We start from the raw sequence: 12554 nt of genomic DNA, 5'->3' as shown, positions 1-12554 counted from the left end.
TTTAACCTTCTAAAAGATGCAGTACAGGAAATCCAAGTACAAATTATGTAAGGGAAATACATTCAAAAGTTCTGTCTGACATAATTCAAAGTGTATCTCTGTATCAGTTTGTCAGAAGATGGGTGCTGGAATTAATTTTGGAGATGATGTGCTCAGCAGCTTATACTTGTGTGAGGGTTCTTTGTGAAAAAGTCAATTTAAATTCATGCTGGTGATGCATAAAACCTTAATATTGACTGAACAAGTTAAAGAAGTTCTAGACCGCTAAAATCAGCTCTTGGTATTTGAGTTACCATCTTTCAGGCCTTTGGAAGCAGATGTCATCCCCTAGGATACACTCCTCCGGATGCCAAGCTCCACCCAAGTCCTCCAGCTGTGTCCTGCCCCTTACTGCTCAATCAGTACATGACATTTCAGGCCAACTGAAAGGTTATGAAAGAGTTGGCCTCTAGGAGGACACCACTGCTGGACATCACCTAATTTTCAGCTAGATCTTTACAGGATATTTCAGTTATCTGAGATAGCTGGATGTTAGAATGCCAAAGCTCACTCAGATGCCTCGGTGAAGGAGGTATCCCCCCTTTGCCTGAGCCCAGGCTGGGGTTAGATATAGTGCTCAAAATACAGAGTGCACAGGATGAAACAGTTCCTCTTGGGAGCTGGTATCTACACTGCGTGTATTTTGAGGGCTTGAGTCTGGTCCTGTGAACTTTGTGCCTGTAGTGGCTGAGGTGCATGAAATGAATTAATTTTCTAACTGTTAGCACACTTGGGAGACCACTCCACAATGGGAATCAAGCAGGGCACCACTTGGAGACCTGCTTCAGCAGCAGGACCCTCCCAACCCAAACACTGATGCTGACATGTATGTACCCAAAGTCAGCTGTTGGGAAACAATGTGCTAAATCTTCATCAGGGTTTTGTACATATTGAGAGGTGAGAAGAGTGAAGGTGAAAAAAACTTTGCAGGCAGCACAAGAAGGGTTGTTAACACATGGGTTCCTGCTCCCCTTGGTGTGTTACAAACGCAACAAAGGGCTCTAGTGTCTTTATTCTGGGGTTTTCTCTTAGGTGAAAATGTCAGTGGAACAGTGGCCAAAACCCTGCACAAACACTGCTCACATAGGTGAGACACAGCCAAGAGATGCAGCAGGAAAGCTGGCCCAGCCTGTCCCCCTCTGCTCTTCCCAGCTTCTCATTGTGCGTCCCCCATCATGGTACGTAGCTGCTCAGCCTGACCCCTGCTAACGCTGCCAAATGCTAAACTGGAGGAGAGATGCAGAAGTAAGGAGGGAGTGAAAATCCAACCAAGCAAGCAGTAAGGAGGAAGGTCCCTGGCAAGAGCAAGCAGATGCTGCAGAGCCCACAAGAGGTCAGCTGCCCCTGTCCCCGTGCCCTGAGCGAGGGTGACTTCTTCAGCCAAGTGCTGTGTGACTGCAGTTGCAGACCAAGCTACAGTGCTGACACTCCAGGAGACTCCAACATTTCCTAACATTGGCGTATTTGACTTTCCAAAGTTTTGGTTTTCATGCAGTTGTTTGGTTTATGGGGCTATGGACTACTTCAGGAACGGATGTCAGCTTTCCAGATATGCTTTGGGGAAATACACGCTTCTGGGAAAATTTTCAGTTCCAACCAAATTGCATCGTTCTCACAAAATTGTCCAGGCCTTTTTGCAATCATGTTACATCATATATATAGTTTAAGCAACTCTGGAACATTTCACAGCTCAGCTTCTTATCTTTTCATAGTTCTGCTACCGTGGCTCCACTCTTTCCCATATGAAGAAACTTAATTAATACTTTACATCCTTACTAAATTGTGAATACAACTTACCATAACGGTACAGGGAATAGCAAATACACATTGTCCCCTGCCAACAGCAAATCCTTAACAGCTGTTTATTGCTCATTTGCAAAACATAAGAGCAATGGAATTCCATTACTTAGAGAAACTGGCTGCTCCATGATATCCTTGGCAACAAACACCGCACTTATCTTTTTGAACAATAGACTCTCAAAAGTTTCTCCAGCCTACAAAAATAAGACAGTGAAGAATACTTTTTCTTAACTGTAAAATACTAAACAATGGGAACTGACTCACGATAGGCTGCATTTTGTTTCATGGAAACTAACCTTGTTTCTCTCTCTCTATCCCCCCAAAAAAGAAACTTGCTCGTTGCAAATGGTGAGAAACGTTTTAAGCAACCACCTCTTTCACAGGAAGGACTTATTATTGAGGTCAAGACTTTGGCAAAACGAGAAGAAATCCAGGCTGCAAGCTGAGTAATAGAAGAACTTAGAAACACGACTAAGGAGTTACTTAATTTTATAATAAATGGTACAGAAATTGCAGAGCAGATTTTTTTTCCTAACTGTTCAAAACTTGGTCTTAAATACCAAGAAAAATAAAACCACGGTTTACACCACAGATATTTCACATATGGTTTTAACTAAATAACTTACAAGTTTCCAATAGCTTAAAAAAAAAATAATCTACGGCATACCAGCTAGATACTAGCTCCTCAGAAAGCCAGGACATGCACATACCATCCATACTCTGGCTTCTATATTTAGGTAAGAACTATACGTGAAGCCCTGAAGGTCAGCACTGAATCAAGTCGAGCATATTTTAACAGACATGTCTTCTCCACGGTATTTACCGCGGCACATTTCTCCTATACCCACACCAAACATCGCGCCATCTGAGGACCTGAGATGGAACCTGCACTATTAAGGGAGACTGGAGAGTGTCTTCACGTACCTCAATAATCCTGTCGTGGATCTGCAGCCCTCCTTCCTTAGCAGCAGGCCCCGTTTCAACTATTTTCGATACAAAAATTCCTTCGCTGGATGAACCGTCTTGATTGTCCTTTAAGGATGAAAAGAGAAATACACTATTGCACCATGGACTCACTCTTAACTTGCTAGAACTCATCTGAGTTACAGCAGTGCGTTTAACTTGAAAGAAATATTCTTATTAATGTCTTAATATGAGACTATGTCTATAATGAGAACACCCAGTACTCCCATTGAAAGGTGAAACATCCAGGGATGGACTTCCATTAGCTACATTAGTTACATGACGATAATTCTCCTCTGTCTTGGGCCAGCTCAGCACTAATTGTCTTTACAATTCCTCTTAATGTAAAATGCAGTGAGACAGCAGCCTGCTCACACATCAAACATAACACAACACTGCGTTTTTATTTGTGGTTGCACAGCTCTTCTTCCTCTGGAGAAAATAAAACCAAGTTATACCTAACAAGGGATTTTCATATTCCTGTGTGTCGTGTCACCAGCCTCTACCAGTGCAGAACGACAGCTCAGAAAACTGAAACACTCTAACTATAAAGAAAGAATAACTTTCAAGTGAGTTTACTGGGAATTAATTGTGATTAATGTCAGATTTCCGAGCGGCCAAGAAGTAGTTCTGAATACTTTCTAAATTACTAGGACAAGGTATAATCCACTCCTTGATCTAATTAAAGTCATATGCAGCAGCTCTGGCCAACAAGCATCCAGAAAAAATACATTAGTGAGTCTATGGTGCAGGAAACATCTGGTGAAATCATAGAATTCAAGAGTAGGTTGTTGAAGTTCCATCCCTCCACCTGCAAGGCTTAATCTCTGGTGGAAAGGGGAGTAAATAACGTTTTCTTAATGGACTGTACAGGGCCTAAAGCTGCAGGCCCTGAACTCCTGTGACACCTGAGCAGAGATACCCTGGGTGTCACCAGTTTGGGAGTGACACCGCCCCAGTATCGGTGTTGCCAGCTGTGACAACGTGCAAGAATAAACACACTGTGAGAGAGAAGACGGTGTGCTTCACAGACATCCAATACAAATCTGAATATAAGAGCTGCTCTGCAGAAATCCCAAGAGTACCAAACGCTTGTCAGCAGCATTTTTCCTTTAAGTGTTGCCCTACGTGCTTTTCCCAACTGGAAAGGGCAAACACATTTTAACAATTAACATACCGCGCACGGTCGGCCACCGATGATATTAAATCCGAGGGAGCCGGAGTCACGATGAAGGATGAGAGTCAGTGCTTTAGTTTCTTCACCCTATGAAGAACAGATAAACACATTCAAAACACTGGCATGCAGGATAGATGCAGGTTTGTTGAGTTGATCTCTTATTCTTCCCCCCGCCTCTTGTAGGTTAGAGAAAAACATTTAGACCAACTTTGCAGGAGCAAACCCAGCAGCTTGCAGCTTCCCCACTGCAGATGCCCCACCGCTCCCCAGCAGCGCTCCTCTGTGAAACCCTCCCTGTAAGATTGATGCCTGCTTTTCATTCAGACCTGCAGTCAGACACTTAACAGCGACACAAGATACTTATATGCAATCCTGGTTCCTGCAACTACTTGACCTACTCATACATAACATGTTATGTACAATATCCCATGTTTCCAGTAGTCAAATTCTTGACTTTTCCAATGCTTGGGGGTGACTGAACCTCAGGACTGCATTTTTAAGTTGCTTCTCTCTAGTGCTAGCTATGTGACATTGCGTTGAACAGTATCAAGCATGAAGCCTTACGCAACTGGAATTCTCTGGAGAGTTTCAGAAAACAGCATTAAACAAAACTGCTACGAATTTTGTGAAAGGAGGAGGATGCCAGTCGCCATTCCCAACGCCTGCTGTGAGGAATTCTCTTCTCTGGAACTTTAACATGAGTGAAATGGAAATCTGTCATCATATCAAAGCTTTATGTTAATTCCTTGAAATACGAAATTCTACAGGGAACAGTTGTCTGATAGGGAAAAAAAAAAGTATGACAAAGATAGACTGTGTGGACCTGTAGTATGAGGGGACTGTGTAAACATCATCTGTCATCCTGTCCTCTTACCCCAGCTCATTCCCAACTCCAGCCACAAACCCATTCGCAACGTCCTTTAGGTCACAGTGATGCTACTGAGGCTTATTAACTTTGATTAAGACAAAAATAAGGGCATGTACTCATAAAGACAACTAAATCCTTGTGATGTACTAACTTCAATCTCAGTCAAGTGGCTGTTATTTACAGCACACTGCTACCAAACTCTCCCAACAGCCAGCTGAGCGCTACAAAAAGCCACCTGAAGAACTGTTTTTCTCCTGAAATCAGAACAGCGTTGTGCACCTACAGATATATATACACAAACCTTGCTACCTCCATGATCTTTTTCTTTGTTTTATCCAAAGGGTGAAAAAGTTATGAACACAAAAAAGCTCGAGGAAGTTATCTGACAAGTCTGGTTTTCATAACCAATTAATGACAAAAATTACAACAGTTATGTTGTAATTCGATGCAGATGGTTTTAGTTTGTGCATTTTTCTTCTAACATGTCAATTTGAAGTTGTCAATCACGTATGACTGTCTATTAAACTCATTAAAAAAATGTCAGAGTAATCCTGGATTACTGAATTACTCCTACAGATTGGAGGATGATAACAAAGCCCAGTTCCCCGCCAGTGTAAACTGGCAGAGCTCCACTGGCCACAGGCTCGGAGCTCCACCGCAGGCAAACTGCACCAGCACACTCCACCTGAAAACTGGGATGACAATTTTCACGTAAATTTGTGATCATTATCTCTCCTGCAAGTCAAATAGTAAATAGACTTGGACGTGATCCAGAGAAACATGAATAAACCCCGATGGATTTTATTTGAATTTGCCTGCGCTCACTATCTGTGAGAATCAGCTACCCAGAAGAGGCCTGAGAAATGAAGTGAAGGCTATTTCCCTGCAAGTCTTCAGACCCAGGGATCAAGCAGGATTTCAAGGAACAAATTTCCAGTCCTGTGAGACCGCTTTCAGGAACTGCTGATTCAGGACATAAAAGACAAGGACACGCTATCGGCATTGTTTACTTCCCCTATTATGGCTTTTTAGGAAGGCAAATCAATTGGAACAATCAAGAAACAATTACAGCATTGCTCTCAAGGCACTTTCCCTAATTGAAGTTGAATGTTTTCATTAAAGCCTCCTTTATGTGCCTATGATTTGATGCCTGCCTTCCTACCAGAACAGGTATTCAAGCAGGTGGGCTTGAATAAATCAGAAGCTGTGGAGGGAAAAAAAACCCAACCTAATGCAGTTTTCTGTACTGTCCAGCCAGTTCTGATGGATTTATTCACTGTCTCCCTCTTTTCCATAGCACCAGAGTTTCACTACAGAGCACAACCCACAACCCCACTTCTGTCTGCGTGGAACTGCCCCAGCACAGCACGCTGCTTTTGCAGATTCACATCTTAAAAATTTCTTTCACAACCTTCTCCCCTTCCTAAGGAAGCCACGGTGCAAATGGTTTTTCCAGGGTTCTGCCTTTCTCTTCCCCTCTAACATGTCTTGCGTTCCAGTGAAACAACCATTAAACGGTGAGGTAACGGTGGAAATGCGGTGGCCAGCATCCAGCCCTGCCCCATCATCTGTTTCGGCAGCAGACCTGATGGTTGCTGGCATGGTGTATTCCCACAGCTGAACAAAGCTCTTAAACATAATTCTTGAAATTACTGTACTTCCCAGCTGAGTAATGCGGCGCTAATAGGCTGCCTTTCCCTTTAGATATTGGAAGACTCTAATTTCTTTGGTGGTGCCGTGGCTAAGAAGGTCTGTCTTTGTTACAGGAAGCACTCAGCTCCTTGTTTATGGTGAAAGGGCAGCCAGGACCAGCCCAGCAGATGCTGCTTGGGAGCAGTCTTGAGAAAAAAAAACACAACTTGTTTTAAAGGACTTCAGCTGGCTTTTATAGAATTAAAACTTGTGTTACGACCTCCACCGAGCCATTAAACCAGAGGTCCTGGATACCAGGTCATGAACTGGTTCCTGTATGTTGTACATCTACTGGAAGTCCATCCCTGCCTTCGGTCCTCAAGGCAGCAGAAGGGCTTCCACCAGCTGCTGCTGCTTCGCCCTTACTCCTTTCTTCCCAGAGGACTTTGAGGGCTGTGTACATAAAGGAACGACCCGATCAGCTTATCAATAGGTGTGAACAGTGGTATGTTTCAGCACGGATTAAGTGCTGTTTGAATAGTATGAGGTTTTTCTTGGTTATTTAGACTTTGATGTTTCAGGATTGACATGTTTGATCAAAGGAAATACTGAGTAAGACACACCACCTTCCCTACCACACCCTCTGCAAGGTCTCCTACAATAAGCCTCACCTCTCCACATCAGGAACAGACAGTCCCTTCCAACCTGCCTTCTGGCACAGAGCAGGCACCCAGGAAATACACAGCAAAATTAAACCATTCCCTTCATGACTAAGGGGATGAGAAAGAACACACGTGGAAAACAACTGGAGCGACTTAAGGCACGTCTTATCTAAGGGATTTACAACACTGGGAGATATTTACAGATGAATCTGTGTATAGAATCTGTATTTTATGTATGTCTCCTGTCAATACAGATCTGTGCTAAGGCAAACCCAGACCTAGGGCTCCAAAGCTGCTGAGGAAGTTTGCCCCAGCCAAAAGACTGGGGTCTTTTGGGTCTTTCATTAATGGTCTAATGTCTCCCAGTATCATATTTCTCTTTTAATGGAGCATTTAAGCTGAGCTGTAAGTGGACATTTCTTCTGACTAGATGTGTCATCTGATTTCTTCTAGATTGGTTCTACACCCGTAGCGCCAAGCAACGATTGGGCAGGGGAGGCAACGATTCCTCTTCTTCAGCTACTGAGGAGCCAGAACACCCAACAGTAAGTTCTGCAATCACCATCCAACCTACAAACCCAGTTTGGTGGCACTAGGGCTACTTCTGTTTTAATGCAGACCAATCAATGACATGTTATTAAAAAATAATTGAAGCATGAATAAAAGTAGTAATTAAATAATGCCAGCAATGGCACTGCATGCTTTGAATATGCCATTGCTTCTGAGATTGCAATGTTATCCTGTGTTATCATACAAGTAATCCACGTGTTCAGGGACCTAATCCTTAGGCAAATATGTATGCCCTGCTGTGTTACGACCTGCATTGTGCACTGCATGGTTTATGCTGGCATCTCTGAGAAAATAACCCCAGAGTAAAAATTTGGAAGCATGCCACAGCCCCAAATTGGTAAAGCATCCCCTGCAGTAGGTGACTACCATGAGTCTTTTAAAAAAAACCCTCTCCCCTGCACAAAGATGCAAGTTTCCCGATTGTAGCTCTTTGGGAGCTGGGCAGGCTAAAGCTGTTAGTGTTGGAAAGCTGCCCAAAATGCTGTGAAAGACATGGAATTGATTGACCGCTAGCCCACAAGTCTGTGGTGACATGACACCTTCCAGCTTTCTTCAGATTAGGCTCTGCTTCAGAAAACCGTATAACAGCCTTTTGTAACAGGGCTGAAAACCAGCACAGTCGTCTCAGCCAGCTGTATCCATAAATTTGATAAAAAGTGTTGCTGGAAACTCAGTGCCACGCACATTTACAACTATTGGAAGCAGCACATTTCATGCTAATACACTTTACAGAGCTGAATAATGCAAGATGGGCACTAGGCACAAAGAAATGGAGGAGAGGCAGCGTATGCTGATCGGATCAGGGACAAGGACAGAGAGGTTCAGCAAGACAGTTTCCAACAGCAGGACCGTTCTGAAGGCTTTGCTATCATCAGCAATGCCAGAGGTAGCAGAGGCAGCTGCGTGCGAGGCTGTGGGAGCAGAAAGCTCTGCAGCATGCCATTGCAAAGTACAGGAGCTGTAGGAAAAGGAGGAGACAGAAGAGAACTGTCCTGAGCCTTGCCATGAATACGAATGCCCCCTGATTTATTTGAAGTTTTCTTAAGATTTTAACCAGCATTGCAAACGGTACTGCCAGAGGCTAAACCAGCCCACTCAGTATAAAAACACTCTGTGTTTCAGTTAGCCAAAACATTGGTGGGTTGTTTTGCTCTGGATATCGCCAAAGGAAAAGAAGAAAGAAAAGAGAAAACTAAAAAGTAAAACTAACATGAAGTTTTGTTTCCTTTACACAGCTTTCCAAACCTCAACATTACCAAAGGTGCAAATACAGATGTTTGACAGTTTTGAACAGTTTAATACCACTGTGTCTGGGGTAGCACGTTCCAGGTCAGGGAGAGGACTCTGGATGTCTTCATTTAAAAGATAATTGGCTTCTAGGGCTTCCCTCACTGGGGAGCCTCACTCCAATTAAAACTGAGGGAATGTCGTAGCTCTGGCTTCTGATTCTGGACAGTTTATAACCGGTCTGATTCTGAGGGGCTGAAGTCAAGTTAATTTTTCTTCTCCTAAACTGAGATTTCAAAGAACCCCGAGTGACTCTGACAAAAATAAATGTGAGTACACAGCAGACGTCTTGTATTTGGACACGGATGTTACAAAGCTGATGGCTTCGGACCATGAATTTGCTGGCAGGATGTCCGTGCTGTGTAGTAGTTAATCCTAAAGACAGCATTTTTGTAGGAAGCCATAGTCGGGGATGCTAGGTGAGCTAAGGGTCTGGAAAGCATTGGGTCGCAACAGCCCCTTCCAATTCGCTCCCCTTCGTGTTACTGCTGGGAGTCGGTTTCTGGTGCTTTAATACCGTTTCCAGTTTGTCTGCAACCTCTTTAGAGGCTTCTTAAGGGAGAGCACCAACAAAAAAAGAGGAGAAATACTGTGACCGTGACATTTTGATGGGTGAGCTGCCATGCGGGGTCCAGATACCATTGTTGGACGCGTTAGAAAATAAATATCTATGTGGGAACCGGTACGCGGCGGCTGTTAAAGGCCAAAGCTCGGCACTTCAGAGGCCCGGGCGGCGCCCCGGGACAAGTCCCATTCAGAGGGCGGCCGGGCTGCGGGCGCCGCGGGGTTCCGCCGGTCCCCAGAAACCCGAGCCCGTTGCTGAGGGGCGCCTGGGGAAGGCGGGGGCCGGGACCACCGCGGCTCGCTCTCCCCGCGAGCGGGCAAACCTCTCACGCCGCCGCCGGACCCCCCGCTCCCCGCACCCCTTACCTTGCCGGGGGAGGCGGCGCGGGCGCGGGCCAGGGCGTCGAGGCGGGCGCTGTACTGCGTGAAGCGCTTCTGGTACCGCAGCGCCGTCACCTGCAGCTCCAGCTGCGCCGCCGCCAGTCGCGACAGCAGCGATTGCTCCCGCTTACCGGCGCGCAGAGCCTCCTTCTTCAGCGCCTTCTCCAGCGCCGCCGCCCGCGCCTGCAGCGCGGCGCCGTGGGCGCGCAGGGCCCGCAGACAGCCGTGGCCGCCGGCGCGGCGCTCGCCGTGGGTGAGCATCAAGCCGCAGCCCTGTTCGCAGAGGCCAGCGGGCCGCGCCTCGCAGCGCTCCCGCATGTGCTGTTCCACGTCGCGGAGGTTAAGCACCTGGCGGCACCCGCGGTTGCGGCACTTGGCGGGGGAGAAGTCGCAGGTCTCGGCGTGCTCTCCCAGGTGTTGCAGCGGCACCACGGCCTCGCAGCCCCGCGCGTGGTTATCGCACTTGATGTCCAGCTTGAGGATGAGGCTCTTCAGGGGCAGGACGTGGTTGAGCTCCTTGGTGGAGATGCGCTGGCATTTCACGGGGCAGCTGCCCTGCTGCACCACCCAGGGCAGCACGCAGCCGGCGCAGAAGACGTGGCCGCAGGGGGTGGTCAGCGGGTCCTCCAAAACTTTGTTGCACAGATTGCATTTGAAGTCGGGATCCACGTCCCCGTTGAAGCGATCCAGCTCGAACCCCATCCTCCTCCTCCCGCTTTGCCAGAAACAGGCGAAAAAGAACAAAAAAATAAAAGAGAACAGCCCAGACCAAGCGACCGAAGCGCGGGGACGGGACGGGGACAGAAGTAAGTGAGTATCGAGCGGCTACCCCCGCCGCCCGGGAGCTGACTCCGGCCCCGAGCCCAGCCCGCCGCGGTGCCGGGAAGCCGCCGCGTCCCGGCCACTCATGGGGCACCGCCGACCCGTCCACCCCACCCCTCCTAGCCTGCCGCCGCCTGCGCAGAGCGCCGCCGCGCTGCCCGCCCCGCCCCGCCCCGGCCCGGCCCGCCCCGGGACCGCCCACGCGGGACGCCCCGGGGGTCCCCCCGCGGGTTCGCGGTGCAGCGAGGGACAAGGGTGCCTTTGTTTGGGGAGAGGAGGTCGGGGGGCCGGGTGGGTCTCGGCTTGTGGCGTGTGCCGTGTCCCCTCTCGCCCCCGTCCGCCGCGCGGTGGCAGGTAACCGGGAGCCCGCGGAACGGGGCAGCGGGCGAGGCGTGCCCGAGGGGATGGCTGCGGAAGGGATGCGGAGCAAAAGGGGACGGTGGCGGGGAAGCGGTGGCAGAGGAGGGGAGCGCGAGGGCAGGGACGCGGCGGGGCGTGACGAGGTGAGGCGAGGGAGGAGGAGAGAAGCTGTCGCTGCGTTTAACGCCCAGCTGGGAGCGAACGGGGCAGCTCCCTCCGAGGGACCCGGGACGTTTGCCTGGGAGAGGCTCCTCGGCGAGGTGCGGGCAGGGTGCCGCACCAGCCCTGCCCGTCCCCTCCCGGGTTGCTCTGAGCATCCCGCGGTGGTACTCGAGGCTCGGCGACGTCGATGGAAAGGTTCCCGACATGCATATCTGTTTCTGCCCGGGGATGATTTAAACCCACTCCAGAATATGCTATAAAAAGCCAGCCGGACCACACCTGAAGCACCAGACGTAGCAGGAGGCAAAACCAATTTCTCCTACAAGGCAGATATTGAAGCACTGGAAAAGGCAATAAAAGAGCACAGCTTTGTTCGTCGTGGATCTGGAGCAGAATTCTCACAACCATGTACAGGCTCAGTCGTTCTTTTCATGTGTTTTGCTTTTATGGCAAAGTGGAAACCCAACTAGAAAACTTCAGTTTCAACCAACCTTCAGTATGTGCCTCTCATATTGTGGTGAAATGATTTTCTGAACGTCTGTGATGATTATTTCTCTGTTAGTGACCTTTAGAAGGTAACAGACCAGTGGTTACACAACTGTGCGTCCAACGCACGCTCAGGCAAGTTCTTAGTATTATGGGTTTTCACTCTTCAGATATGAATTCCACCTGTAGTGCTCATTTCATTCTAATCAGTGTTCCGTAAAGCTGAAGGTTGCTTTTGGCTGTGTATGTTGCTCTGCTGCATCCCACATTTAGGGTAATGTATCTAGCTTGGGAATCTTTTACAGGTTTGTTCCTTTAAAGAAAAGACACAGTAACTCAGGACCCTGCCTGTAGGTTAACTGCATCTGAAGGTCCCGTGCAGTCCAGGGCCGTGGTGATGAAGTTTAACACATACATGTATATTACTGACTTCCTCAATGTTCCGTTTGATAGGTAGTAGTGATTCCCATTCCTTTCTTCTTGTGTTTCACTACCTTTTTCCTCTTCCACTTTTCCCTATGTCTGGTGCCTCAGGACCCCTCTTCTCACCAGCCTCTTATCGTTTCCCTCGCTGCAATGCTGCATCTCCTTCCTCCCTCCAACCACCTGGACCACCAGCCGCATGCTCAGCTGATTCTCAGTGCTTCATGTCATGTTGGTACACCGTTGTTTGGTGGCTTGTCACAAAAGCTCAGATAGCTGCTGCTGCTTACAGCATCTGTTCCTTTCCACGGGCATCTTACCTGAAATAAAACTTCAGGCTGTGTGGTTTGGGGCCACA

At 47.8% G+C, this 12554-nt stretch overlaps 1 protein-coding gene across 1 annotated transcript in view; it reads right to left on the bottom strand.

Annotated features, from left to right (window-relative positions):
- The window catches only part of PDZRN3 (PDZ domain containing ring finger 3), a 138767-nt gene extending 128056 nt beyond the window's left edge, over positions 1-10711 (bottom strand). The window contains exons 1-3 of the mRNA XM_084269840.1: positions 9929-10711; positions 3980-4066; positions 2764-2871 (exon numbers count right to left, since the gene is read on the bottom strand). Of these exons, the coding sequence (XP_084125966.1) occupies positions 2764-2871; positions 3980-4066; positions 9929-10645 (912 nt within the window). The 5' untranslated portion in view covers positions 10646-10711. The remainder of the gene's footprint in view (positions 1-2763; positions 2872-3979; positions 4067-9928) is intronic.
- Between the last annotated feature and the right edge of the window lie 1843 nt (positions 10712-12554).

This window comes from Gallinula chloropus (assembly GCF_964237585.1).
Source record: "Gallinula chloropus genome assembly, chromosome: 12".
Lineage (NCBI taxonomy): Eukaryota > Metazoa > Chordata > Aves > Gruiformes > Rallidae > Gallinula > Gallinula chloropus.
This window is presented reverse-complemented; position numbering and strand designations above follow the sequence as displayed.